The sequence below is a fragment of the Ornithorhynchus anatinus genome, chromosome 21 (genome assembly GCF_004115215.2).
Source record: "Ornithorhynchus anatinus isolate Pmale09 chromosome 21, mOrnAna1.pri.v4, whole genome shotgun sequence".
Lineage (NCBI taxonomy): Eukaryota > Metazoa > Chordata > Mammalia > Monotremata > Ornithorhynchidae > Ornithorhynchus > Ornithorhynchus anatinus.
In genome coordinates, this window is record NC_041748.1 from 6430125 (window position 1) to 6457669 (window position 27545).

Consider the following 27545-nt stretch of genomic DNA (forward strand, 5'->3'; position numbering starts at 1 on the left):
TAAATACCACTTGATGGTATTAGGGGTGCTTTCGCCGACTTGGAGGTGAGATGTACTGGAGAGCTCAGGGGACATCAATATTTAAGTCCAATACATAAGTCAGAGAAGCAGCGTGGCTCAGTGGAAAGAGCACGGGCTTGGGAGGCAGAGGTCATGGGTTCGAATCCCGGCCCTGCCACCTGTCAGCTGTGTGGCTGTGGGCAAGTCACTTCACTTCTCTGTGCCTCAGTTACCTCATCTGCAAAATGGGGGTTAAGACTGTGAGCCTCATGTGGGACAACCTGATGACCCTGTATCTACCCCAGGGCTTAGAACACTGCTCTGCACATAGTAAGCGCTTAACAAATACCAACATTATTATACATTCTTGTAAGTGCTAACCCTGCTTGGCAAAGCCAGAGAGCCGAAGTACAGGGCAAAGTACTTCATACTCCTTCCTGGAAGTCAGGGTTCATGATAAAGATGCCAGGCAGAGAGAGCTAAGATGGGGGAAAGAGAGATATCTGTGAAGTGCATACTATGTGCCGGGAACTGTGCTAAACGCCGGGGAGGATGCAAACAGATCGGATTGGACACAGGCCCTGTTCCACACGGGGCTCACAATCTCCATCCCCACTGCAGATGAGGTAACTGAGACCCAGAGAAGCCTAGTGACTTGCCCGAGGTCACACAGCAGACAAGTGGCAGAGCCGGGATCAGAACCACAGCTTCTGACTCCCAGGCCCGTGTTCTATTCACTACGCCACGCTGCTTCTAAGATGAAGAACAAACACAATTTACTTTCCTCTGCTTATCAGGGGCCTTTAGAAAAAGTGCATTTATTACTGTTGTGGTGTAGGTTTGGATTTGGGGAGAAAAGTTCCCAGGACCATACAATCGGTGTGGGAGGGGAATTTGCGGCGGGTGGTCCTCCCCAAAGGATCCAGCTGGAATCCTTCCTCCACAGAAGCAGGAGCCGGGAAAGGGACGGGGGATTTGGGGATTGGGGGGACGAAGGTGGGCGACCAGCGGGGGATCTGAGAGGCCCTGGGAGCCTTCCTTAGCCTGTGGGGAGTAAATGGGGAGAGCAGGAAAGAAATTATTAACACGAACGTGTCTCCTCCTCTAGACTGTAAGCTCATGGTGGGCTTCTTTTAACTAGAATGGCAAGATGAGAAGCAGCGTGGCCTAGTGGATAGAGCATGGGCCTGGGAGTCAGAAGGACCTGGGTTCTAATCCCGGCCCCGCCACGTGTTTGCTGTGGGACCTTGGGCAAGTCGCGTCACATCCCTGTGCCTCAGTTACCTCATTTATAAAGTGGGGATTGAGACTGTGACCCCTACGTGGCACCAACCCGATTTGCTGGTATCCTCCCTAGCACTTAGTAGAATGCCTGGCACACAGTAAGCGCTTAACGAATATCGTGAAAAACGAAAAAGAAAACCGGTAAAGGCTACAAATGCTGAAAAGGGGCCTGGAGAAGAGAGAGGCGGGCGCTTACTCGGTGCCGCTTTCCACCATCTGGGTGAGGAGGAAGATCCCGTTGAGGTTGATGAACTCCTGAGCAAAGGTGATATCCCTGGAGCAGCTGGCTAAGTCCTTCAGAGCTTCGATCTTGACGTCCATGCTGGACGACTGGACCTTCTCGTGGAGCTGCAGGGCGTTCTGGGCCTTGTTGGGGATACAAGTAAACCAAGATGAGGAAGCAACCTGGCCTAGTGGCTAGAGCAATGGCCTGGGTGTCCAAAGGACCTGGGTTCTAATTCCAGCTTCTCCACTCTCTGCTGCGTAACCATGGGCAAGTCACTTCACTTCTCTGGACCTCATTTACATCATCTGAAAATGGGGATTAATGACTGCGAGCCCCAGGGGGGACAGGGACTGTGTCCAACCTGTTTAGCTTGTTTCTACCCTAGTGCTTAATAGAGTGCCTGGAACACAGTAAGTGCTTAACAAATGTCATGAAAAAAAGACCTGGGTTCTAATCTGCCATGTCTGCTGGGTAACCTTGGTCAAGTCACTCAATTTCTCTGTGCCTCAGTCATCTCATCTATAAAATGTAGACCAAGACGGTGAGCCCCATTTGGGACGGGACAGTGTCTAACCTTACTGGTATCTAATAATAATAATAATAATGGTATTTATTAAGTGCTTATTATGTGCCCAGCACCATTCTAAGCTCTGGGGTAGATTCAAGATAATGAGGTTGTACCATGTGGGGCTCACGGGCTTCATCCCCATTTCACAGATGAGGTAACTGAGGCCCAGAGAAGTGAAGTGACTTGACCAAAGTCACACAGTTGACAAGTGGCGGAGCCAGGATTAGAACCCATGACCTCTGACTCCCAAGCCCGTGCTCTTGCCACTAAGCCACGCTATCTACCCCAGCACTTAAAAAAAGTTCACAACGGCAAGCCCTCGCCCGGGCCGGGAAGGCCAGAACAAGAAGACAAGTTCCCAAGTCATCCTGCCTGGACGACAGGGGCCTTGGTCGATCGGTCAGTGGTATTTACTGAGCACCTAGCACTGCACTAAGAGCTTAGAAGATGACAGCAGGAGTAAAGCACCGCCATCAAATAGTGTGGCTTAGTGGAAAGAGCACGGACCTGGAAGTAAGAGGACCTGGATTCTAATTTCAGCTCTGCAACTTGCCTCCCCTGTGACTTGGGCAAGCTGCTTCAGTTCTTTGCACCTCCGTTTCCTCATCTGTAAAGTGGGGATTAAATGCCTGTGAGGCTGAAGAGAAACCCCTTCTGGCTTTTCTGTTTTCTCCTTCCTTGCCATGTTTGATCAGCCACTGTATTTACTGAGAATTTACTCCACGCAGATCACTGTAGGCTCCAGGAACCTGAAAAGCTAAGCCGGGACCCTCTCTCCCACCCATACCCAGATCAAAGGGGCAAGACATGGTGGACCTCCCTGCCACCTGTGTGACCTTGGGAAAGTTACTTAACTGCTCTGGGTCTCAGTTTCCTCATCTATAAAATGGGATTTCGATACCTCTTCTCCCTGAATGTAGAGATCACGTGGGACAGGAACTGTCTGCTACCTGATTATTCAATTCAGCACTTGGCTCACGGTAAGTGCTTAACAAATACATTTTCATTATTATTATTACAATAACGATGGTATGTGTTAAGCGCTTACTACGTGCCAGGCACTGTACTAAGTGCTGGGGTGGATACAAGCAAATCAAATTGGACACAGTCCCTCTCCCATGTGGGGCTCACAGTCTTAATCCCCACTTTACAGATGAGGGAACTGAGGCCCAGAGAAGTGAAGTGACTCGCCCAGGTTCACGCAACAGACAAGGGATGGAGCCGATATTAGAACCCATGACCTTCTGACTCCCAGGCCCTTGTTCTATCCACTACACCTTGATATTATTTTCGTTATCATCATCATCATCATCATCATTATTTTGGAAAAAAAATCTTGTGTCTCACCTAAATTTTCCCAGGTCCCTAGTCCCCACAGGAGGGACCCAGAGACCAGCGGGAAGTGGGGGGTGTGAAGCATGAGCCGCCGGAGGAGGAAGAGGAGGAGGAGGAGGAGAAAGTGGAGGAGGAGAAAAGAAGGCGGTAAAGGAGAAGGAGGAAGAAGAAGGGGAGGATGAGGAGGAGGAGGAGGAAGAAGAAGAGGAAGAAGAGGAGGAGGCCTGCAAGACTTACTGGGGAAATGGTCAGCCGCAGAATCGCTCCATTTTTTATTTCATTCCGGTTCTGAAAGAGAAAAAGAGGCTTTGAAACCCCACCGGAGCTCGGAATGCAAAAGCAACATGATCCCCTTTGTCCAGGCTTCAAACACAGGTTTTCCCGACACCCCTTTCTCTACCCCCATCCCACCTCACCTACTGAGCACTTACTATGTGCAGAGCACTGTACTAAGTGCTTGGGAGAGTATGATACAGCGGAATTAGCTGACATGTTCCCAGGCCAGCCATGCCTAAGTCCCCGGGACTGTAAGCTCCTTACGGACAGGGAACGTGTCTGCTAATTCTATTGTACTGTACTCTCCAAGTACTTAGTACAGTGCTCCTCCTGTGAGGGGATGAGGGGCACCTGACAGACACAGTGGATAGAACCTGGGAGTCAGAAGGTCATGGGTTCTAATCCTGGCTCTGCCACGAGTCTGCTGTGTGGCCATGGGTAAGTCATTTCACTTCTCTGTGCCTCAGTTCCCTCATTTATAAAATAGGGATTAAGACTGTGCGCCCCATGTAGGACAGGGACTGTGTCCAACCAGATTTGCTTCTATCCATCCCAGTGCTTAGTACAGTGCCTGGCATATATTCAGTACTCAACAAACACCACAATTATTACTATCATTATTATTGGTAGTAGGAATAATAATAATATTAAACACTCTAGAAGCGAGTGTCTGCTACTTCTCTGTTGTGTAACCTTGGACAAGTCACTTAATTTCTCTGTGCCTCAGTCTCTTCATTTGTAAAATGGGGATTAACACTGTGATCCCCATGTGAGACAGGCACTGTGTCTAACCTGATTAGGTTATATCTACCCCAGCACTTAGTACAGTGCCAGGCACATAGTAAGCACTTAACAAATACCACAATTATTATTATTACTATTATCCTTAATAAACACACTCGCACACACCCTCTAGATCTGAGCATCTGCTATATCTCTGCTCAGTGACCTCGGACAAGTCAGCTAACTTCTCCGTGCCTCAGTCACCTCACCTGTAAAATGGGAATGAAGACAGGGAGCCCCTTGTGGGACAGGGACTGTGTTCAACCTGATCAGCTGCTAGAGAAACAGCGTGGCTTTGTGGAAAGAGCACGGGCTTTGGGGTCAGAGGTCGTGGATCCTAATCCCGGCTCTGCCACTTATCAGCTGTGTGACTTTGGGCAAGTCACTTCACTTCTCTGGGCCTCAGTTACCTCATCTGTAAAATGGGGATTAAGATTGAGAGCCCCATGAGGGACAACCTGATTACTTTGTATCTCCCCCGGTGCTTGGCTTCAGTGCTTAACAAATACCCTCATCATCATTATTATTATCAGCTTGTATCTATCCCAGTGTTTAGTACAGTTCCTGATACACAGGAAGTGCTTAGCAAATACCATTTTTTAAAAAAACCAAAAACGAACAAAACAAGGGCCAGGCATTTGAGAGAGAAGAAAAGCAGTGTGGGTTTCGAGGGTCTCCTGGGCTGGGCGTGGCGGCTGGATCCTCCTCGGGATTTCTCTGAAGTGATGAGAGACCGGGCCCGGGAGAGGCCGTGCCATCTGGCTCCAATTTGGCTGGCAGAGCTGAGGGCCCCGCAGCTCGCTTGGGCCCATCATTAAATGCATGCGGCAGCTCCAGGGGAATCTCACCATCACCCACTCTCCGACCCCCAAGGGGACGGCCAGTGGGCTGGGCTAGACTCCTCGGGACTGGGCCCTCGGCCCCATCGGTGCCCGCCTGCCCTGGCGGTGACCCTGTCGTTGTGCTGTGCTCTCCCAAGCTCTTAGTACAGTGCTCTGCACGTGGTAAGCACTCAGTAAATACTGGCTGACTGACTTGTGGTGTACTCTCCCAAGCGTATAGTACAGTGCTCTGCACACTAAGAGCTCAGTAAATACAATCGACTTGACTTGTACTCTCCCAAGCACATAGTACAGTGCTCCGCATATAGTAAATGCTCAATAAATACAAACTGGCTTGTAGTGCACTCTCCCAACTGCTTAGTACAGTGCTCTGCACGTGGTAAGCATTCAATAAATACCACTGACTCCCTAGCCCAGATGAGTGTAGCGAGAACCCAGAAACTACTTCAACTACCTGCCCCCAAATCTGCCACAACACAGCTCTTCCTCTCGTGAAAGCTCTAAAAACCCACCGTCACCAGGAAGCCTTTCCTGAACCAATCAGTGGTGTTTATTAAGTACTCACTGTGTGCAGAGCACTGTACTAAGCTCTGGGGAAAGTACGGTCTAACAGAGTTGATTGGCACAATGCTTGTTCTCAGAGAGGTTACTGTTGAGTGAAAAAATTCATATTACTACTAATAAAAATTTTTAAGTGCTTACTATGTGCCAAGCTCTGCTCTAAGCGCTGGGGTAGATACAAGGTAATCAGTTTGTCACACTGATGGCTCACAGTCTTAGTCCTCATTTTACAGATTAGGTAACTGAGGCACAGAGAAGTTAAGTGACTTGCCCAAAGTCACACAGCCCACCAGTGGCGGAGCTGGGATTAGAACCCACGACGTCTGGCTCCCAAGCCCATGTTCTTTCCACTAAACCACGCTGCTTCACGTCAGCCCCATAGCGGCCTTAGTACTTAGAGATATGATTTCATTCCCTGCCCTAGTACATAGGCATATATAAATATTTTATTAGGTTTGACAATGGAATATTCAGTTACCTGACCTGCTGTTTCATCCTGACCTACTTTTTTATTATTATTTTGATGGTATTTGCTTACTCCGTGCTAAGGACTGTATTAAGTGTTGAGGTATATACAAGATGATCAGGTTGGACACAATCCACGTCCCTATTTGAGCTCACGGCTTCGATACCTATTTTACAGATGAGGTAACTGAGGCACAGAGAAGATCATTAACTCACCCAAGGTCACACAGACAAGAGGCCGAGCTGGAATCAGAACCCAGGTCCTCTGACTCCCAGGCCCATGTTCTTTCCACTAGACCATGCTGACTTTCCATTACATCCGCTGACACACACATTTGCAAACAGCCTGTCTCCCTCTTTGTTCCTGAGGCTAACCATCATAATCATAATAATAAGGGTATTATTAAACACTTAATATATGCCAAGCACTCTTCTTTGTTTTGGGGAAGATAAAAATAATCAGAACGTAAATGTCTGTTATATTGTTGTGTTGTACTCTCCCAAGGGCTTAGTACAGTGCTCTGCACACAGTAAGCGCTCAATAAATATGACTGACTGATTGATTAGAATGGGCGTACGCTCAACATGGTGAAAATCTGCCCTTTCTTCTCCATCCACACTACCACGTTAGTACAGTCATTCCTCCTATCCCTCCTGGATTACTGCATCAGCTTCCTTGCTGACCTCCCAGCCTCCTGTCTCTCCCCACTCCAGTCCAGACTTCACACCTCTGCCCAGATCATTTTTCTGCAAAAACACTCAGGACATGTCACCCCACTCCTCAAAAACTCCAGTAATTGCCCATCCACCTCCGCATCAAACAAAAATTCTCACTGTTGGCTTTAAAGCAGTCAATCTCCTTGCCCCCTCCTACCTCACCTCACTTTTCTCCTACTACAACCCAGCCCACATACTTCACTCCTCTAATGTTAACCTTCTCACTGGGCCTCGATCTCACCTGTCTCACCGCCGGCCCCTAGCTCACATCCTGCCTCTGGCCTGGAATGGCCTCCGTCCTCAAATCCGACAGGCAATTACTGTCCCTCCTCTTCAAAGCCTTATTGAAGGCACATCTCCTCCAAGATGCCTTCCCAGACTAAGCCCCCACTTCCCTCTTCTCCCATTCCCTTCTGCATCATCCTGACTTGCTCCCTCTCTTCTTCCCCCCTCCCAGGCCCACAGCACTTATGTCCGTATCTGTCATTTATTTGTATTGACGTCTGCCTCCCCTCCTCTAGACTGTGAGCTCACTGTGGGCGGGGAATGTCCCTGATTATTGTTACATTGTACTGTCCCAAGCGTTTAGTACAGTGCTCTGCACACAGTAAGCGCTCAATAAATACGATTAAATGAATGAATCTAAGAGGTAAGGAGAGTGGGTACCTTATCTTATTTTACAAATGGAGAAACTGAGGCCCAGAGAGGTTAAGTGACTCACTCAAGGACACACGGCAGCCCAGTGGTAGAACCGGGACTAGAACCCGGGTCTTGTGACTCCCTGACCTTGCTGCCTTCCGGGTGCCTCCCCTCACCCAAAGTGATCCCAAAGGCTATTTCGGAAACCTGCCCCAGACCCCGAAATGCAGGACCCCCCAGGACGGGTGCAAATCAGCCGAAGGACAGCCTAGAGGGGTCCCTAGTTTGGCACAGATCAGGTCTTGTTTCTGCTGCTCTCTCTGACACCCATAACACAGGGCTTTGCTCTCTGTGGGTGCCCAATAAATACCAGCGGTGGGTGGATGTCAGTCAGTCTGTCAATCATATTTATTGACCAGTTACTGTGTGCAGATCACTGTACTAAATGCTTGAGAGAGTACAATAGACAAATATAAAAGACCTATAACCTGCCTACAATGAGCTTGCAGACTAGAGAGGGAGATAGACATGAATATAGATCAATAAATGACAGATCTATACCGAAGTGCTGTGGGGCTGGGAGAGGAGATGAGTAAAGGGAGCAAGTCAGGGCGATGCAGAGGGGAGTGGAAGAAAAGGAAAAGAGAGCGTAGTCAGGGAAGGCCTCTTGGAGGAGATGGGCCTTTAATAAGGCTTTGAAGCGGGAGAGAGTCACCGTCTGTCAGACTTGAGGAGGGAGAGCATTCCAGGGCAGAGGCAGGATGTGGGCGAGAGGTCGGTGGTGAGATAGGAGAGATGGAGGTACAGTGAGTAGGTTGCCATCAGAGGAGCAAATTGCATGAGCTGGGGGGGTAGCTATCCATCATTCTTCATCATCATCATCATCCCCATCAGCGGTATCTACTGGGCGCTTACCGGATGCAGAGTACTGTACTACGTTCTTGGGAGAGTACAACGCAACAGAGTCTTTAGCCCGAGTCCCATCTCAAGGTTGCGGGGACGTTCATCTGGGGACAGCAGTGCAACCTCACACCTCCTTCTACCCTTCTCGTCTTGTCATAATTCCTTTTCCCTGTCCTCTTCCGGCCTGGGGGTCGGAATGCAAGAGGGCTCGTTGCTAGGTTACATTGAAACCGATGCCTCTGCATAGAAGATACGGGTCAGCGGTTCAGAGGTCGGGTTCCAGCGGCCCGGGCCTCCGTGACCACTCAACCGGAGGGTCGGTGAGCGGTCCCGGACCCTCCTCTAGCAGCTGTTTTCCACACGAAGAGCCAAGGCATCTTCAGTGCTCTGGCCCTCTCCGTCTCCCTCACCTCCCTTGATTTTCTGCTTTCCGCCCTCCATCCCTCACGCTTCCTTAGCCGAACTGAGGCCTGGGCTCGTGCCTCTCTCCGGCTGGGTCTCCCTGACGGCAGCCGAGCAGAGCAGGCCCAAGGGTTTGGAGGGGAAGTATTTGGAATTACCGTCGGGGAGCGTCCCGTAAACGCTAAAGCTGAGGTATGCGCTTTGCCCATAATTCATAGCAGGCTGCGGCCATGGGTGTGGCCAAGACGGAATGGTTAATTACGGTATCTGTTAAGTGCTTACTCTTTGTCTAGCACTGTTCTAATAATGTTGGTATTTGTTAAGCGCTTACTATGTGCAGAGCACTGTTCTAAGCGCTGGGGTAAACACAGGGGAATCAGGTTGTCCCACGTGGGGCTCACAGTCTTAATCCCCATTTTACAGATGAGGGAACTGAGGCACAGAGAAGTGAAGTGACTTGCCCACAGTCACACAGCTGACAAGTGGCAGAGCTGGGATTCGAACTCATGAGCCCTGACTCCAAAGCCCGTGCTCTTTCCACTGCGCCACGCTGTTCTATAATGCTGGGGTAGATGCAGGATCACCAGGATGGGCAAACTCCCTGTCTTACATGGGGCTCACAGTCCAAGTAGGAGGGAGAACAGGATTTGAATCCTATCTCGTCTATCTCGCCGCTGACTGCTCACCCACATCCTGTCCCTGGCCTGGAAAACCTTCCCCCTTCGTATTTGTCAGACAATTCTCTCCCCACCTTCAAAAGCCTTAACCGAGGCCCATCCCCTCCAAGAGGCCTTCCCCGACTAAGCCCTCCTTTCCTCTTCTCCCACTCATTCCTGCATCGCCCTTGCACCCTTTAATCACCTCTGTCTCTCAGCCCCACAGTGCTTCTGTACGGATCTGTAATTTATATTAATGTCTGTCTCCCCCTCTAGACTGTAAGCTCGTTGTGGCCAGGAAATGTGACTACCAATTCTGTTATATTGTACTCTTCCAAGCGCTCAGTACAGTGCTCTGCACAAAGTCAGCGCTCGATAAATTGGTTGAAATGATGGATTGATTGTTCGATTGAATGAATCCCCATTTTACAGATGGAAAAACTAAGGCCCCGAGAAGCTAAGTGACCAAGCTCTCCCAGCAGGCAAGTGGTAGAGCTGGGATTAGACTCCAGGTTGTTTGACTACCAGGCCTATGCTCTTTCCACTGAAAGAACTGTATATAACCCCTGAAGCATGAGGTACTCAGTGCGATTCACTCATTTATTCATTCGATTGCATTTATTGAGCACTTACTATGGGCAGAGCGCTGTACTAAGCCCTTGGAAAGTACAATTCAGCAATAGAGGCAATCACCGCCCACACTGGGCTTACAGTCTAGAAGGGGGAGAGACAGACATCAAAACAAGTGAACAGGCATCTATATAAGTGGCTCAGTGGAAAGAGCCTGGGCTTCGGAGTCAGAGGTCACGGGTTCGACTCCCGGCTCTGCCACTTGTCAGCTGTGTGACTGTGGGCAAGTCACTTCACTTCTCTGTGCCTCAGTGACCTCATCTGGAAAATGGGGATTAACAGTGAGCCCCACGTGGGACAACCTGATTACCCTGTATCTCCCCCAGCGCTTAGAACAGTGCTCTGCACATAGTAAGCGCTCAACAAATACCAACATTATTATTATAAATAATTAGAATTATAGATATGAACGTATATATACAAGTGCTGGCAGGGGTGGTTAAGCGAAGGGAGCGAATCGGGGTGACTTAAAGGGGAGGGGGAGCAGAAGAAAAGGAGGCTTACACCTTCACCACCCTTGAGCTGTCTGCCCGTCCCTGCCTCCTGTGCCTGGGGCACACACATCACCGGAGACGCCGAGACCCCCATCATCAAGATTTCCAGATCCAAGGTTCACCGAGGCTTGCCCGGAGATCCGATATGGCTATCGATCTCCTCTCAGTGTCTGCTCTGCCTACCTGTAGCCTGTATCCTCTGTAATCACTGCAGGTTGTAAGTAATCATCTCGGCGTGCCGTCGCTGTTTCACATTTCTCTAGCTCGTATCCTCTGTGCCAAGTGCAACTATTCTCTTTAAGGGCTTAATAATAAATGATACTAATAAGAACTGTGGTATTTGTTAAGCACTTAGTAGGTGCCGGGCCCTGTACTAAGTGCTGGGGTGGATACAAACAAGCAAACTGAGTTGGACACAGTCCCCGTCTCAATCCCCATTTGACAGATGAGAAGGTAACTGAGGCCCAGAGAAGTAAAGTGACTTGCCCCAGGTCAACCAGCAGGCAAGTGGTGGAGCCAGGATCAGGACCCGGGTCCTTCTGACTCTCAAGCCAGTGCTCTATCCGCTAGGCCACGCCGCTTTTCTCTGGCTTAAAACCTGGAGTTTGTCTCATGGTCTCTGTGCTCTCTCTCTCAGTTGGCTGCACCCCAAAACCCACTGGGGTTCCTTCTATGGGTAAGACCAATTCTCCACTGGACCAGGGGGGTGTCTGACCGCTTGTCCGACGAAGAGCTCCTGCTCTGAGAGATCTCCATGCACCAAAACAGCCGGTGTGTTGACGTGGGGAGGGGAGAGAGGCCATCTGGGGACCCGTTGTCTCCCCAAGCACGGGATCACGTGGGGCTTTGCCCCTAGATCGCGTGTTCTGGCTGGCACTGCCAGCCCTGCATACCTGGGAAAATCCCCCAGCATCTGCTCGCCTCCATTCATTCTTTCAGTGGTATTTATTGAGTGCAAAGCACTGTACTAAGCTCTTAACGGGGCCTCAGCTAGTCAGTCAATGGTATTTATTGAGCTCTTCCTGTGGGCAGAGCACTGTACTAACCACTTGGGAGAGGGTGATAGAACAATAAACAGATACATGCCCTGCCCACAATGAGCTTATAGTCTAGAGAACTAGGTAACAGTTCCTTTTGATCTGGGGAGAGGTGGGAGGGAGCCAGACTGAAGTTCAGACCAGGACACATCCACAAATCCCCAAGTCCTTCTCTAGAGCCGTTGGATGTCCGGTTGTTCGAAGAGGCCAATGACCCCAGGGCTTCAACCTCTATGACTGCTGATTCTCATCCCTGCGGGAGCAAAGAGGACTCCTCTGACCCTCATAAGCAACAATCACCGTGACATTTGTTAGGCACGTATATGTGCCAAGCACTATGTTAAGCTCTGGGAGTCAGTTTTGAAACCCGACTCCTCTCCTTGCTTGCTGTGTGGCCTTGGACCAGTCATTTAAGTCTCTGTGCCTCAATTTCCTCAATCTGTAAAATGGAAAATCAATACCTGTTCTCCCTCCTACTTAGACTGGAATCCTATGTGGGACAGGGATTGTGTCTGATTTAATTAACTTGTGTCTAGCTTAGAACAAGGCTTGATCCATACTAGTCAGTTAACCATATTTATTGAGCGCTTACTGTGTGCAGAGCGCTTGGGAGAGTACAGTAGAACAATTAACAGACACATTTCCTCTCCACAAAGAACTAACAAACTATAATTATTGCTATTATTATTACAATATTATTAGATACAGTACAGTCAGATAAGACACAGTCTCTGCCCCAAGTGGGGCTCACAGGAGAGGGAATACGACTATTGAATCCCCATTTTATGGATGAGGAAACTGGGGCACAGAGAAGTGAAGTGACTTGCCCAGTGACACACAGCAGGTCAGCGGCGAAGCAGGATCCCCTCCAGATGTATAAGTTTCTTGAGGCAGGGAATGTGTTTACCAACTCTGTTCTACTGTACGCTTAGTACAGAGCTCCACACACAGTAAATGCTCAATAAAATCATTGATTTCTTGCTTGATATCTCCCGGCATTACTGCATTGACTGCCGTGTGGCCTTGGGCAAGTCACTTCACTTTTCTGGGCCTCAGTTCCCTCACCTACAGTGGGAATTAAGACGGTGAGCCCCATGTGGGACAAGGACTGTGTCCAGCCTGATTAGCCTGTATCCACCCCAGTGCCCAGTACGGTGTCTGGCTCATAGTAAGCGCTTAACAAATGCAGCACAATGCCAAACTCCCACCAGGAGTTCAAAACCCTGTGCAAAATCATGTGTGCCCACAGTAAGCGCTCAATAAATATGATTGATCGATTAGAACCCGGGGCCCTTACTCCCAGACCCGAACTCTTTCCACCCGGCCAACGCTGCCTCTCCAACGGCCCCGTCATCTGCCTTCCCGTGATCCTGGAACCAGCCACGCAGCTCGCTAGACCCAGGCAAGGCGCCCAAGCAGAAACGTTAGCCGTGTGTGTCATCATCCCGCAAGTAGTGGAAAACAGTCGCTAACATGTAATAAAAGCAGCAGACGGCTGAGTAATCCTCCTGGCATTCGCTCTCCTCCTCTCTTTTCATTTCCACGACCCAAGATCTGCAAGCCCACCAACATTTTCATCATGAAATAAATAACATGCTCCTCCAGCCCCGGGGAGGAAAAACATCAATCGATCGCCTTCCCTTTCCCAAGCGCTAATTAGAGACGACCCGATGGGCCCAGACTCCTCAGCCCCGCCTCTGAGGAGGCCGGGAATGGAGACGGCCGCTCTCTGCCTCTCGATGTCCCCCCTGGGGGGACGGCACGCAGTCCAGGAAATGACCGGCCGGCCGGTGACCCGATCGTGGCAGGGTGGCCAGCTCTGCCTTCCGCACTCCCTCCCTTCCAAACCACCGTGAATCGGAGGCGAAGCCTGAGCCGTCCCGAAACCCGTCCCCAGAGACGCGAATGGCCGAGGGTCTCCAGCGGCTGGAGCTGGGCAACGCCCCGAGTGGACTGGCTTCCCCTCGGGAGCCGGCCCCGGGGCTTTCGTGGCCGCTCCCAACACCCACGCAGCCCTCCGCCTCCGACGCTGAGTCCGACTCTACTTTTCCGAGGGGAAAATGCAGATCGCAGCCGGTGGGGCAGACGGTTCTCTTCCAGTAGGAGGGAGGGGTGGAGGGGAAGGAAGGGGCACAGGACTGGGGGAGGCCAGGAGACCCGGGTTCTATTCCCGGCTCTGCCAGTGGCCCGCACTGTCACCGAATGCTTGCTTCGTGGAGAACCATCCATGCGAAGCAGGGTGGGCTAGAAAACACAGGCCCTGCTGTCAACACAATAACTTAACCTTCCCAAGTGCCAGACCCACCCACCCACACTCTGGGAGCGAAGCTCACTCTCTCCGCGGCCCAAAACTATGTCATTTGCTTGTGGTTGCGATCTCTCGGTTTCCCCTCCCCGAGCCGTCTGACCGACGCTAGGTGAGTGAGAAATCACACCCCCCGGCCGGCCGGGGGCTTGGTGGCCTTGGGGTCCTCTTCTCGGTAGTCTGGCCCTCCCTCCCCGGCCTGGCGGTTTTCCCGCAAGCCCACACCAGCTGGCCCGCAAATCAATTAGGCTGGAAACAATATGCAACTTCCTGCCCGGTGGCTGCGTGTGTTAGAGGCAACTCCAACCGCAGTGTCAGTGACCTGGACTGAGGAGGTTCTGCTCACAGGGCGGCCACAGAGTTTAGCGGGAGCTGGTGAGTCTGAGTCAGAGCAAGGCTGGCCCAAGGCAAATGCTCTCCCGTCGAGATAAAGCAGACTGTTTATTAATAATAATAATAATAATGTGCCAGGCACTGTACTAAATGCGGGGATGGATACAAGCGAATCGCGTTGGACACAGTCCCTTGTCCCACATGGGGCTCACGGTCTCAATCCCCATTTTCCAGATGAGGGAACTGAGGCTCAGAGAAGTGAAGTGACTTGCCCGAGGTCACACAGCAGACGAGTGGCGGAGCCGGGACTAGAACCCACGACCTCCTGACTCCCAGGCCCGTGCTCGATCCACTATGCCATGCTGCTTCTCTAGCTGTTTTGCTCCAAGCAACTTGGAGCTGGAGCAGTCGGGTTGCTTTTGCTAACCCGGAGAGCCTCTTTCACCCCGAGTTCCACCACGGGCCCAGGTTGTGGTGCGGTCAATCTATCAGTCGTATTTATTGAGTTATTACTATGTGCAGAGCACTGTACTAAGTGCTTGGGAGAGGACAATACAATAATAGAGAAGCAGTGTGGCTTAGTGGATAGAGCACAGGCCCGAGAGTCAGAAAGACCTGGGCTCTAATCGCGGCTCCGCCACTTATCTGCTGTGGGACCTCGGGCAAGTCACTTCGCTTCTCTGGGCCTCAGTTGCCTCATCTGGAAAATGGGGATTGAGACTGGGATCCCCACGTGTGACAGGAACTATGTCCAACCCGATTTGCTTAGTTCAGTGCTCGGCACATGTTAAGTGCTTAACAAGTACTATTATCATTATTATTATTATTGTTGTTATTCAACCGTCGTATGCGATCTGTCACCTAATCCTGTTGGTTCGACTTTCACAACGTGGCTAAAACCTGCCCTTTCCTCTCCATCCAAACTGCTTCCGGTGATCCAAACAACCTATCAATCTATCGATGGTGCGGGCACTTACTATGTGCAGAGCACTGAACTAAACACTTGGCTAGTCAGGCTTGTTCCCTGCCCATAACGAGCTGACAGTCTAGCCCTCCTTGACTACTGTCCTCCTTGCTGACCTCCCAGCATCCTGTCTGTCCTCGCTCCAGTCCATACTTCACTCTGCTGTCCGGATTGTTTTTCTCCAAAAACGTTCAGTCCATGTTTCCTCACTCCGGGGGTTGCCCATCCACCTCCGCATCAAATAGAAACTCCTCACCATCAACTTTAAAGCAGTCGATCCCCCTGCCCCCTCCTACCTCGCTGTTCTCCTACTACAACCCAGCCCGCACACTTCGGTCCTCTAATACACTACACCACAGTCTTGTTTATCTCACCACCGACCTCTCGCCTACATCCCGATTCTGGCCTGGAATGCCCTCCCTCTCCATATCCGACAGACAGTCACTCTTTTCTCCTTCAAACCCTTATTAAAAGCACATCTCCTCCAAGAGGCCTTCCCTGACTAAGTCCTCATTTCCTCTTCTCCCACTCCTTTCTGCATGGCCCTTGCACTTGGATTTGCTCCCTTTATTCACCCCTCCCTCAGCCCCAGAGCACTTACGTACGTATCTGTAATTTACTTATATTGTGACTGTGTCCCCCCCGAGACCGTAAGCTCGCTGTGGGCAGGGCCCGTGTCTGCCAATTCTGTTATATCACACTCTCCCAAGTACATAGTACAGTGCTCAGTAGACAGTAAGTGCTCAATAAATATGATGGATTGATTGATTCGGGCTGAGGGTGACCCCGGGGCCCATCCTGGCTGCAAGTTGCCATCGGGAAGACGGTCCTCCCCTTCCCTAGAGGTCAACAACTTCAAGTTCAGTTTGGGGCTGGAGGCCACTGAGAGTATCAAAGCCTAGCCTAGTGCCTAGATCACAGGCTTGGGAGACGGAAGGACCTGAGTTCTAATCCAGGCTCCTCCGCTTCTCTGCTGTGTGACCTTGGGCCCGTCACTTCCCTTCTCCGTGTCTCATTTACCTCATCTGCAAAATGGGGATTAAGTCTGTGAGTCCCATGTGGGACAGAGACCGTGTCCAATTTGATTACCTTATATCCAGCGCAGCTCTCCATATAGTACTTGGCACACATAAGCTCTTAGCGATATTATTATTATTATCATCATTATTATTACTGGGCCTCAGCCAGTGGCTACCAGCTCCTGCTCCTGTGAGCTTGTTGTCGGGTAGGGATTGTCTCTGCTGCTGAATTGTACTTTCCAAGCGCTTAGTACGGTGCTCTGCACACAGTAAGGGCTCAATAAATACGACTGAATGAATGAATGGCAGTGGGGAGGCCGGTTCTGGAGCCAGTTCAATCTCCCTGACCCGTCCACGTCCTATTCTCACCTCCTCCGCCGGGTACCTCTCTGTTCCTCCAACTTAGGGAGGTCACCTTGGCTAGGAGGGGCAGAGTCAGCCTGTGCATCCTTGGGGGCTGCCAATCAATTTTCCTGGCATTCGCTCCACCATCCCAGGCTCCCACATTCCCGAAGCCGTGCACACACCTTTTCAGTGATGTAGAAGTTGGATCCGTCTGCGTACTGCAACGCGTAAGAGCTGTGATTGGGGATGGACCACCTTAAAACAAGCAAACGGAAGGTTAGGAGAAAACAGAAACTGGCCACGAGAAACATTTTCATTTACATTTTCAGCCAGTAGCAGGGAGGTGGGTCGATAAATTATTTGTCCCATCGCTGAAGTCTGCAGGTGCCAATCCTGGCATTCCCACGGAGGTGGCGACTACTTCAGGATTTAAGGGAGAAAGCCTCCATGGATTCCTACTCGGTCATTGGTATTTATTGTGCGCTTACCATGTGCAGAGCACTGTACCAAGCACTTGGGAGAATACAGCACAGCAGAGTCAATGGACAAGTTCCCTGCCCGAAACAAGCTCACAATCTCCGCTACCAACCTTCCGACGAGAGGACTGGGTAACCGAAATGCCCCAGACTTGGTGGGCTTGGGTGATGCCTTGATCAGGGATGGGAGGGTGAAAAAGTTAAGGGGTCTGATGGGATTTGAAAGTGGGGGGGTTTGAAGATGACAGTGATTTCTGTCTGCCTCATCGTGAAGAACTGAAAACCGCCCGCATTTCCGATGCAGAACGAGCACTGCAGGATGGAAAAAATGGAACTGCCCAAACCCTGGGGCCTTAGGGAAGAAGCGGATGTCAGGGGACGTGTGTGTGTGCGTGCACGTGAGCATACGTGCATACATATGCTTATCTGCATGTGTTGGGGCGCTGTTAAACCAGCCTTTCAGAGCAATACAAACAGCGGAGAAGCAGTGCGGTCCAATGGAAAGAGCACAGGCCTGGGAGTGAGAAGATCCCAGGTTCTAATTCCAGCTCCGCCACTTGCCTGCTGTTTGACCCTGGCCAAATCACTTTTCTGGGCCTCACCGACCTCACCTGTATGATGGGGATTAAGACTGTGAGACCCATGTGGGATATGGACTGTGTCCAACCCGATTAGCCTGTATCTACCCCAGAACTTAGTACAGTGCCTGGCACATAGTAAGAGCTTAACGTATACCATAAAAAAAAAAAAGTAGGAAGAGGTGTGGCTTGGTGGAAAGAGCTCAAGCCCAGCAAACATAGGACCTGGATCCTAAACCCGGCTCGGCTCCTTGCCTGTTGCATGATCTCGGGCCAGTCATGTAACATCTCTGTGCCTCAGTTTCTATATCTGTAAAATGGGGAATCAATACCTGTTCTTCCTCCTACTTAGACTGTGAGCCCCATGCGGGATAGGGCCTATGTCTGACCTAATTAACTGTAGCTACCCTAGCTAAGACTAGTGCTTGCATAGAGTAAATGCTTAAGAAATACACAATTAGTAATCCAAAATGGGCCAACAAAATCACAGGAAACCAGAATTCTAGGCATCCAGGGAATGTGTCTGTTTATTGTTACATTGTATTCTCCCAACCACTAATTAGAGTGCTTCGCACAAAGTAAGGGCTTAATAAATTTAATTGAATGGATGAATGAAACCCCTGGAAACAGCGCCAGGACCCTGAGTTTTTCCAGAGGGATTGGGGGGAATCGGGCCTGTGGGCTTCCAGCTGCTGGGAGTTCCCATCCCATCGCTTCCTCTTCCTTTTGGACCCACCTCCAGGGCCCACAGTCTTCCCTTCGAAAGCCGAGAGCAAGCGTACCCGGCGGAAAAGACGATTTAACCTTTCCGGTGCACCTCAGCTGGATACGCTAGGAGAGCCATCTTTCTTTTTCCCAAGGAACTGTTTATTGACCAGCACTTTGGGGGTGGCAGGGCATGTCCCGAAAGGCACTTACCCATCACAGACTTCTTTTATTATCGCCGACAGTGGTTTCTTCTAAAGGCAAAACAGAGGAGACATTTTACGAGGCCATCTCATCTCACTGTTTAAATGCCAACGCTGGCAAAGACACTGAACCCCATCAGAGTCACATTTCTTCCTCTCTGTTGTCATTTGTCACTGGGATACTAGGAGGGTTCTTTAGAGTCGGATGACAGCCGCCCTCCCCGCCCCCGGCTCCCGGGATTCATCCCGGCTGGCGTTTCCGAGCCTCTCCCATTCAGGCGGACCCAGGGTCCCTCGGCTTTCCAAGTATCTCTCGGCGGTGACCCGTGAGTCACGCAGCAAACAGCTCTAAGCCCGCTGGCCCTGGATTGTCCGAGTCGATGAAATAGTGTTCCAGATGGAGCAGGCGATTCTTTCCACATCTCCTCACCCTCGGGGCGCCACCCGGCCCCGGGGGGAGCCACACCCGTGAGTCTCATGTGACCTCCAGCTGGTCTCCCCCTCACCCCCCTCGACGGAAGGAACCGTGGCCGCTGAGGTCAGCGGCCGTTTACCTTGGACATAAACAGACCACATCTGTCAGAGCGGAGGAAGCCAGAGGCCCTGACACAGAGCCGGGACTGAGGCGTGGTGAAAGAGGCAGGACAGGACAGGCCTCTCTCCCTGGCTACTTCCGCCCTACATCTCGGCCCTCTCCCTGTCGGCCGGCAACTCCGATAACAATCGGGGTACTTGGGAAGAGCTGACTGTGTGCCGAGCGCTGTTGTAAGCTCCGGGGTAGGTACAAGTTAATCAGGTTAAGCACAGTCCCTGTACCACATGGGACTCAGTCTTAATCCCCATTTTACAGATGAGGGAACTGAGGCCCACAGAAGTGCAGCAGACACGTGGCAGAGCCGGGATTAGAACCCAGGCCCTTCTGACTCCCAGGACAGTGCTCTATCCACTAGACCACGCTGCTACTCCGACCCCGCCAGCAGCACCCGCCCTCCCCAAAGTTGGGGACACCCATGTCACCCCCAGACAGGAGTGCCAAGAACCACCAAGCTTTTTTTTTTATGGTACTTCTTAAACAGGCACCAGGAGCTCGAGTAGATACAAGCTAATCAGGTTGGACACAGTCCACGTCCCACATGAGCTCCACAGCCTTAATTAATCTCCATTATATAGATAAGGCAACTGAGGCATGGACGAGTCTTACATCCTATCCACTAGATCATCAGGTCCTAGTGGGCAGGGGACGTGTCCACCAACTCTACTGCACTGTACCCTCCCAAGAGCTTAGTACAGTGTTCCGCACACCGTAAGCATGTGAGAAATAGCACTGATTGAGTGACTGGCATCTGAGCCTGAACCCCCTGGTATTGAGCAGGATCACATGCTGGAAACAAGACACTCCCAGCCCCGGAGTGTGGCCTAGTGGATAGAGCCCAGACTTGGCAGTCAGAAAGACCTGGGTTCTAATCCCAGCTCCAGCACTTGTCTGCTGTGTGACCTTGGGCAAGAGACTGGCTTAGTGGATAGACTATGGGTCTGAGAGTTAGAAGGGCATGAGTTCTAATCCCAGCTCGGCCACTTGTCTGCTGGGAGACCTTGGGCAAGTCACTTTACTTCTCTGGGCCTCAGTTCCCTCATCTGTAAAATGGGGACGAAGACTGTGAGCCCCATGTGGGACAGAGACTGTGTCCAACCTGGTCAACTTGTATCTACCCCAACGCTTAGACCAGGGCCTGGCACATAGTAATGACTTAACAATAACATAATAATAATAGTTATTATTATTATTACTTAACTTCTCTGGGCCTCAATAAACTTATCTGGAAAATGGGAATTAAGACTGTGAGCCCTACGTGGGACCTGGACAATTTGATTAGTTTGTATCTCCCCCAGCGCTTAGATCAGTGTTTGACAAACAGTAAGTGCAGAGGAAATATTATTATTGTTGTTAATATTATTATTATTATTATCAGGTGCTGTTTGGCCTGATCACTTCACTTCACATCACTTCATCTGCACCTGCAACTTTGAATTGCGACTCTCTGACCACAGCTTCCTAGCCTGTCATCTGACACACACATCCGTCCCCTCTTTGTTTTACGGTATTTATGGTATAACTAAGCGCTGGGGTCGATAAAGCTCATCAGGTTGGACACGGTTCATGTCCCAGATGAGGTAACGGAGGCACAGAGAAATGAAGTGACTTGCCCAAGGTCACTCAGCAGACAAGTGTCAGAGCCGGGTTTAGAACCCAGATACTTCTGACTTCCAGGCCGGTGCTTTATCCACTGGGCCACACTGCTCCTCCCCACCCAGACTCTCCATCCAATCCCTGGACTATTTCTCCCCCAAAGTCAGCGTAACTCACCTGCCCTTCACACCTTCTCTCAGCCTTCCCCTTCCTAAGGTCACCTCCGACCTCTCCTAAACTTGTGATTTAGCATCTTCCAGCCATTAGACCGAAAGCTCCCTTTGGACAGGATATCTTACTTCTGTATGGTATATTCTGCAAGCGCTTAGTACAGCGCCCTGCGCCCAGTGGGAGCTCCATGAAGAGTATAACTGATTATTAAGCACCTACCATGGGTAGAATATTCACTGTATTGGGTATTTTCGGTGTGACTTTATGAGTAGCCTGGCGGCCTACAAAATAATCATGAAAAGTCTCAAACCCTGGCCTCCAGGATTTCATGATTTAATGGAGGGCATAAGTGGACAGGAATAGTAATATTGATAGTATCGCATATGCTGAATAGCTGCATAATAATTTTGGCACTATTTAAGGACTATGTGCTAAGCACACAGGTGCACGATTATGAGATTGGATGTGGACCCAACCACATGCCTAGTTCGCAAGCTACCATCTCCATTTTACAGATGAGGAAACCGAGACCCAGAAGGGTTAGGTGACTTGCCCAAGGTCCCACGGGAGGCCAAGGGCAGAGCCAGGATTCACACCTGGGTCTCCCGGCACCCACTCTTGTGCCCTTTCCACTAGGCCATGCTACCTATCCATTTGATGGGGTGACCTGTACTAAGTACTTGGGAAGTACAAAACAGAGATGTTCCTTGCCCACAAGAGACCTTCCCTAAGCCCTCATTTCCTCTTCATCCCACTCTCTTCTGTGTCACCCTTGAACTTGGATTTACTCCCTTCATTCACCCCACCCTCAGCCCCACTGCACATATGTGCTTAGCTGTAATTTATTTATATGTCTCTCTCCCCCTCTAGACTGTAAGCTCTTTGTGGGCAGGGAATTTGCCTACCAACTCTGTTATATTGTATTCTTCCAAGAGCTTAGTACAGTGCTCTGTACTAATACTATAGACAGATTGATTGATGGGGAACTTACACTCTAACCAGGTAACCAAACAGATAATGAAGAGTCAAAGCACGGAAACAAAAAAGCCTTTAAATTGGGAAGTTACATATGAAAAAAAATATGCACGTGTGAACAGTGGCATGATCAGGGACTAGAAACAGGGTGCGCCTGAAGTTGCAGAAGCCAATGATAGAGGGGCAGAAGTGTTGCCTTGCAGAAGAGACAGCCGACCTCCAGCCAGCAAGGATCAATGGGAAGGGCTAAGTTAGCCGGACCCCCTGCTTTAACTTGGTCTTGGTCTTAGTCCAGTGCTCTGCATGCAGTAAGCTCTCAATCAAAACCACTGATTAATCGACAGAATGATCGAGTGGTCTGAGCCGGGAAGAAAATGAGCAAATGGTGAAATGACCGGTATAATTCTGTAGTAGAAAAATAGGAATGATGAAGTCAATACTTTTGATCATTTGCTATTTGCCCCTCCCCCAGCCCCACAGCATTTATGTATATGTTTTTAAATGATATATTTGTCATATGAAATATATATATATGATATATTGTAAATTATGTCATGAATTAATTATTGATTTATATTAGTGACTATCTCCCCCTCTAGACTCTAATTTGTTGTGGGCATGGGAACGTTTCTGCATATTCTATTGAATCATACTCTCCCAAGCGCTTGGTACAGTGCTCTGCACAGATTAAGTGCTTAATAAATACCATCGATGATGACGATGGTTAAAGGGATCTGTATTTTGTTTCTGTTTTTTTTTTAATGGTATCTGTTAAGCAGCTACTACGTGCCAGGCACTGTATTAAACACTGGGGTAGATACAAGATGATAAGATTGGACACAGTCCATGTCCCAAATGGGGCTCACAATCATAATCCCACAGATGAAGGAACTGAGGCATGGAGAAGTGAAGTGACTTGCCCAAGTTCACACAGCCAACAAGTGGTGGAACTGGGATCAGAAACCAGGTCATCTGATTCCCAGATCCGTGGCCTTTCTGCTAGGCCATGCTGCCTGTGCTGCATTCTCCAACACACTCAAATACCATCAAATGAAGACTTTGGTCCAATAAATCAATAAAGGGCATTTAACTAAGCACTTAATGGGTGCAGAGCACTGTATTAAACACTTCACATCGTCCTCCTAGTAAAAGAGAGTTGAGATATCTGGGTTCTGATCCTGGGTCTGCCAGGAGGGAAGTGCCAGATGGAGCTATCCTCTCACTGGGGGAGGTTTTGGGCAAAAAGCCACCTAAGGCCTTCTGCGACAGGGACAAGCCGGAGAGGCATCATGAAAAACAGCTGGAAAACAAGGGAAGTGAGGTGAAGGCCACAGGTTTCCAAGACAACTGCTAAGTTACAGTGACATAAAACTACAGTGTCACTAGGCTAGGAGAAACTGTGTGCTGGTTGCCCTGCTGGACACCTATCATAATAGTAATAACAATACTAATAATAGTAAGAATCATAATAATGGTATTTATTAAGCACTTACCATGTGCCAAGCACTGCACTGCAAGGCACTCAAGTATAAAGCCATTATTTATTTGAATATATGTCTCCTACTCCAGACTGTAAGCTCCTTGTAAGCAGGAAACGTTTTTACCAACGCTTCTTTACTGTACTATCCCAAATGCTTAATTTAGTGTTTTACACACACTCACTGCTCAGTAAATACTACTGATTGATATTACAGACTGCAGAAATTTTAAGACAATCAAGTTGCTCACAGTCCCTGTCCCACATGGGACTCCCAGCCTAAGGAGGGAGAACAGGTTTTGGATGTCAGTTTTACAGATGAGACAATTGAGGCCCAGAGAAGAAGTGACTTGCCCAAGGTCACACTGCGAGCACACTGCCGAGCTGGGAGGCCTAATTTGCGCTCCAGAGGCCAGCAGGATTCTCTCATCCACGTATCTGCCCAAAGCCCTCGGGAACCTGTTGAGGTTTGGAGCAGCCCTGCTTCCCATAGGAATGAATTTCAGGCTGAGTTGAGATAGGTTTGCTCTTGTTTCTCTCCAGGCTTCAAACTCTAGACCTGGTGGGCTGCGTTTTGGTGAATAATAATAATAATAACTGTGATGCTTGTTAAGCACTTACTATGTGTGGCAACGCTGGGATAGTTACAAAATTCATTTTATTTATTTTTTTATGGTATTTGTTGATCGCTTACTAGGTGCCAGGCACTGTACTAAGCACTGAGTGGATACAGGCAAGTCGGGTTGGGCACAGTCCCTGTCCCACATGAGGCTGACGGTCTCAATCCCCATTTTACAGGTGAGGTAACTGAAGCACAGAGACGTGAAGCAACTTGCCCCAAGTCACACAACAGGTAAGTGGCGGAGTCAGGATTAGAACCCATAACCTTCTGACTCGTGGGCCCATCCGTGCTCTATCCACTACACCATGTTGCTTCTCCAAATATTGAGCCCCTGTTTTGTGCAGAGCACTGTACTAAGTGCTTGGGAGACTACGACAGAATTGGCAGACACATTTCCTGCCCATAATGAGCTCACAGTCTAGAGGAGGTAAAAAAGAATCAGTGGAATTGAATGAGTGCTTATTGTGTGCCGAGGACTGTACTACTCGCTTTGGAGAGGACGATTCAACACGTGAACATGTGCCCTGCCCACAGTGAGCTTCCTGTCTAAGGGTCCTGGAAAGGATGGAGCCAGTGCTTTGGGAAAGACCCAGAGAGAAATGAGAACGAGCAAAGAGCCGGAAGGGAAAGGAGGAGAGAGGATGGGGTGGAGGAGAACAGCACAGGGTAGCGAAGTGAGCAACGATGAGCGGTGTTGCCTTTCATGCTACAAGGAAGTAGGAAATCAGTCAGTCAGTCATATTTATTGAGCGCTCACTGAGTACCGAGCGCTGTTTTAAACTCTTGGAAGAGTATGATAGAACAATATAACGGAGACATTTCCCTCCCACAACCAGGTTACAGTCTGAAAGGGGAGACAGAATAATATAAATAGATTACAGATATGGACATAAGTGCTGAGGGGCTGGGAGCAGGGGTGAATGAAGGGCGCAAGTCAGGATGATGTAGAAGGGAGAAGAGGAAAGGAAGACTTAGTCAGGGAAGGCCTTTTGGAGGAGATGGGCCTTAGATAAGGATTTGAAAGAGGGGAGAGTCATTGTCTGTCTGATACGAGGAGGGAGGGCGTTCCAGGCCAGAGGCAGGATGTGGTCAAAAGGTCGGCGGCGAGATAGACGAGATCGAGGTACTGTGACAGGTTTGGTATTAGAGAGAAGTGTGTGGGTTGGGTTATAGTAAGAGAGTAGCGAGGTGAAGTTCTGGCTCTGTCACTTGCCTGCTATGCGACCTTGGGCAAGTCGCTTAACTTCTCTGGGCCTCGGTTTCCTCATCTGCGAGCCCCATGTGGGACAAAGAAGCGTGTCCAACTGGAATAACTTGTATCTACCCTCTAGAATGTAAATTTGCCCTCTGGACTGTAAACTCATTGCGGGCAGGGAACGTGGTCACTGATTTTTTTATAGTGCACTCTCCCACGCACTTAATATAGTGCTCTACACACAGTAAGTACCCAATAAATATGATCAGTCGGTTGATTGATAGGGTTTACCATCTTAATCCCCATTTTACAGATTAGATAAGTGTGGCATAGAGAAATACCTGATATAATTTACCTCCCCACATTCCATTCTCTTTTCCCCTCCTCCCTTTAAATGATTTTGTGTTTGAATGGCTTAGCTTAAAGAGCACAGGCTTGGGAGTTGGAGTCTTAGGTTCCAATCCAGGCTCCACCACTTGTCAGCTGTGTGACTTCGGGCAAGTCACTTCACTTCTTTGTGCCTCAGCGACCTCATCTGTAAAATGGGGATTGAGACTATGCTCCCCACATGGGACAGGGATGTGTCCAACCTGATTTGCTTGTATCTACCCCAGAGCTTAGTACAGTGCCTTGCACATAGTAAGCGCTTAACAAATACCATTATTATTATTATTATTAGACTCTAAACTCCTCGAGCAGAGGAACTGTGCCTTTTATTTCTAGCATACTTCCTCCATCGGTTTGTAGAGTGCTCCTCACACAGTGGATGCTCAGCAAAGACTGATGGACTGATTTGTTGCTGGCAGCATCTTATGCCGCCTTCTGCCTCTGTCTGATGGCCCTCTTAGAGCTCCATTCAGAGAGGAACTCCTCTCTGGATCATAGCAAGTCCACTCATTTGTCTGCTGCAACTGAGGTGTCAAGTTCCCCAAAGACTGTGGTTTTCCATGTCCTTTGGTGTGTTTTTTCCCCAGTGATATGTGTTAAGCACTCACCACGTGCTAGGCACTGTACAAAGCACTGAGGTAGATACATGGATGGACACCATCCACGTCCAACTTGGGGTTCACAGCCCTAATCCCCATTTTACAGGTGAGGTAACTGAGGCCAAGAGAAGTGAAGTGATTTGCCCCTCGGCTTCACCGCAGAGAAGTAACAGAACCGGGATTAGAACCCAGATCCTTCTGACTCCCAAAACCGGGCTGTATCCACTAGGCCACGCTGATTTTACTTCTGTCTGTCTTCCCTGCTTTTTTTTCCCATTTCATTTCATCATCCGGCAGCTGTTTGCATCTCTGGCCGTCACTCACGGTGCACACAGATGTCCCACTCAGAAAAGCTGAGCTGTTCTCTTCTGTCTTCCTTCCTAAAATCCACCGGCCACAACTCTGCCGAACACAGCCCTGGCTGCTGAGCTGGGGAGTGGATGCCGCATGGCCTGCTGAGAAGAGCCTAGGCCGGGGAGTAAGCGACCCGGATGTTTTAATCCAAGCTATACCACCTCTCATTCGTTCATTCAGTCGTATTTATTAAGTGCTTACTGTCTGCAGAACACTGCACTAGGCCCTTGGGAAAGTACAGTACAACAAAAAAACAGTGACAATCCCTGCCCCAGTGAGCTCATAGTCTGGAGGGGGAGGAGAGGAGACAGACATCAATACAGATAAACAGACATCAATACAAATAAACAAAATTATAGATGATACATAAGTGCTGTGGGGCTGGGCGGTTGGGGGAGAGCAAAGGGAGCAAGTCATGGCCACACAGAAGGGATTGGGAGATGAGGAAAAGGGGGGATTAGTCTGGGAAGGCCTCTTGGAGGAGACATGCCTTCAATAAGGCTTTGAAGGGGGAGAGAGTAATTATCTGGCAGATGAGGAAGGAGGGCGTTCCAGGCCAGAGGCAGGATGTGGGCCAGGGGGCGGCGGCTAGACAGGCAAGATCGAGACCCAGTGAGAAGGTTAGCACTAGAGGAGCAGAGTATGCAGGCTGGTTTGTAGAAAGACCTATGGGACCTTGGGAAGCGGCGTGGTCTAGGGGAAAGAGCACGGACCTGGGAGTCAGAGGACCTGAGGTCTAATCCTGGCTCTGCCACTTGTCTGCTGGGTGACCTTGGGCAAGTCATTTCACTTCTCTGGGCCTCAGTTTCCTCATCTGGAAAATGGGGATTA

At 49.8% G+C, this 27545-nt stretch overlaps 1 protein-coding gene across 2 annotated transcripts in view; it reads right to left on the minus strand.

The window, feature by feature from the left end:
- The window catches only part of ELMO1 (engulfment and cell motility 1), a 211655-nt gene that overhangs the window by 127952 nt on the left and 56158 nt on the right, over window positions 1-27545 (minus strand). For both annotated transcript variants that reach the window (XM_029048924.1, XM_029048923.1), the window contains 4 exons: window positions 18757-18797; window positions 16967-17039; window positions 3651-3701; window positions 1481-1650 (listed from right to left, as the gene is read on the minus strand). In XM_029048924.1, the coding sequence (XP_028904757.1) occupies window positions 1481-1650; window positions 3651-3701; window positions 16967-17039; window positions 18757-18797 (335 nt within the window). The remainder of the gene's footprint in view (window positions 1-1480; window positions 1651-3650; window positions 3702-16966; window positions 17040-18756; window positions 18798-27545) is intronic.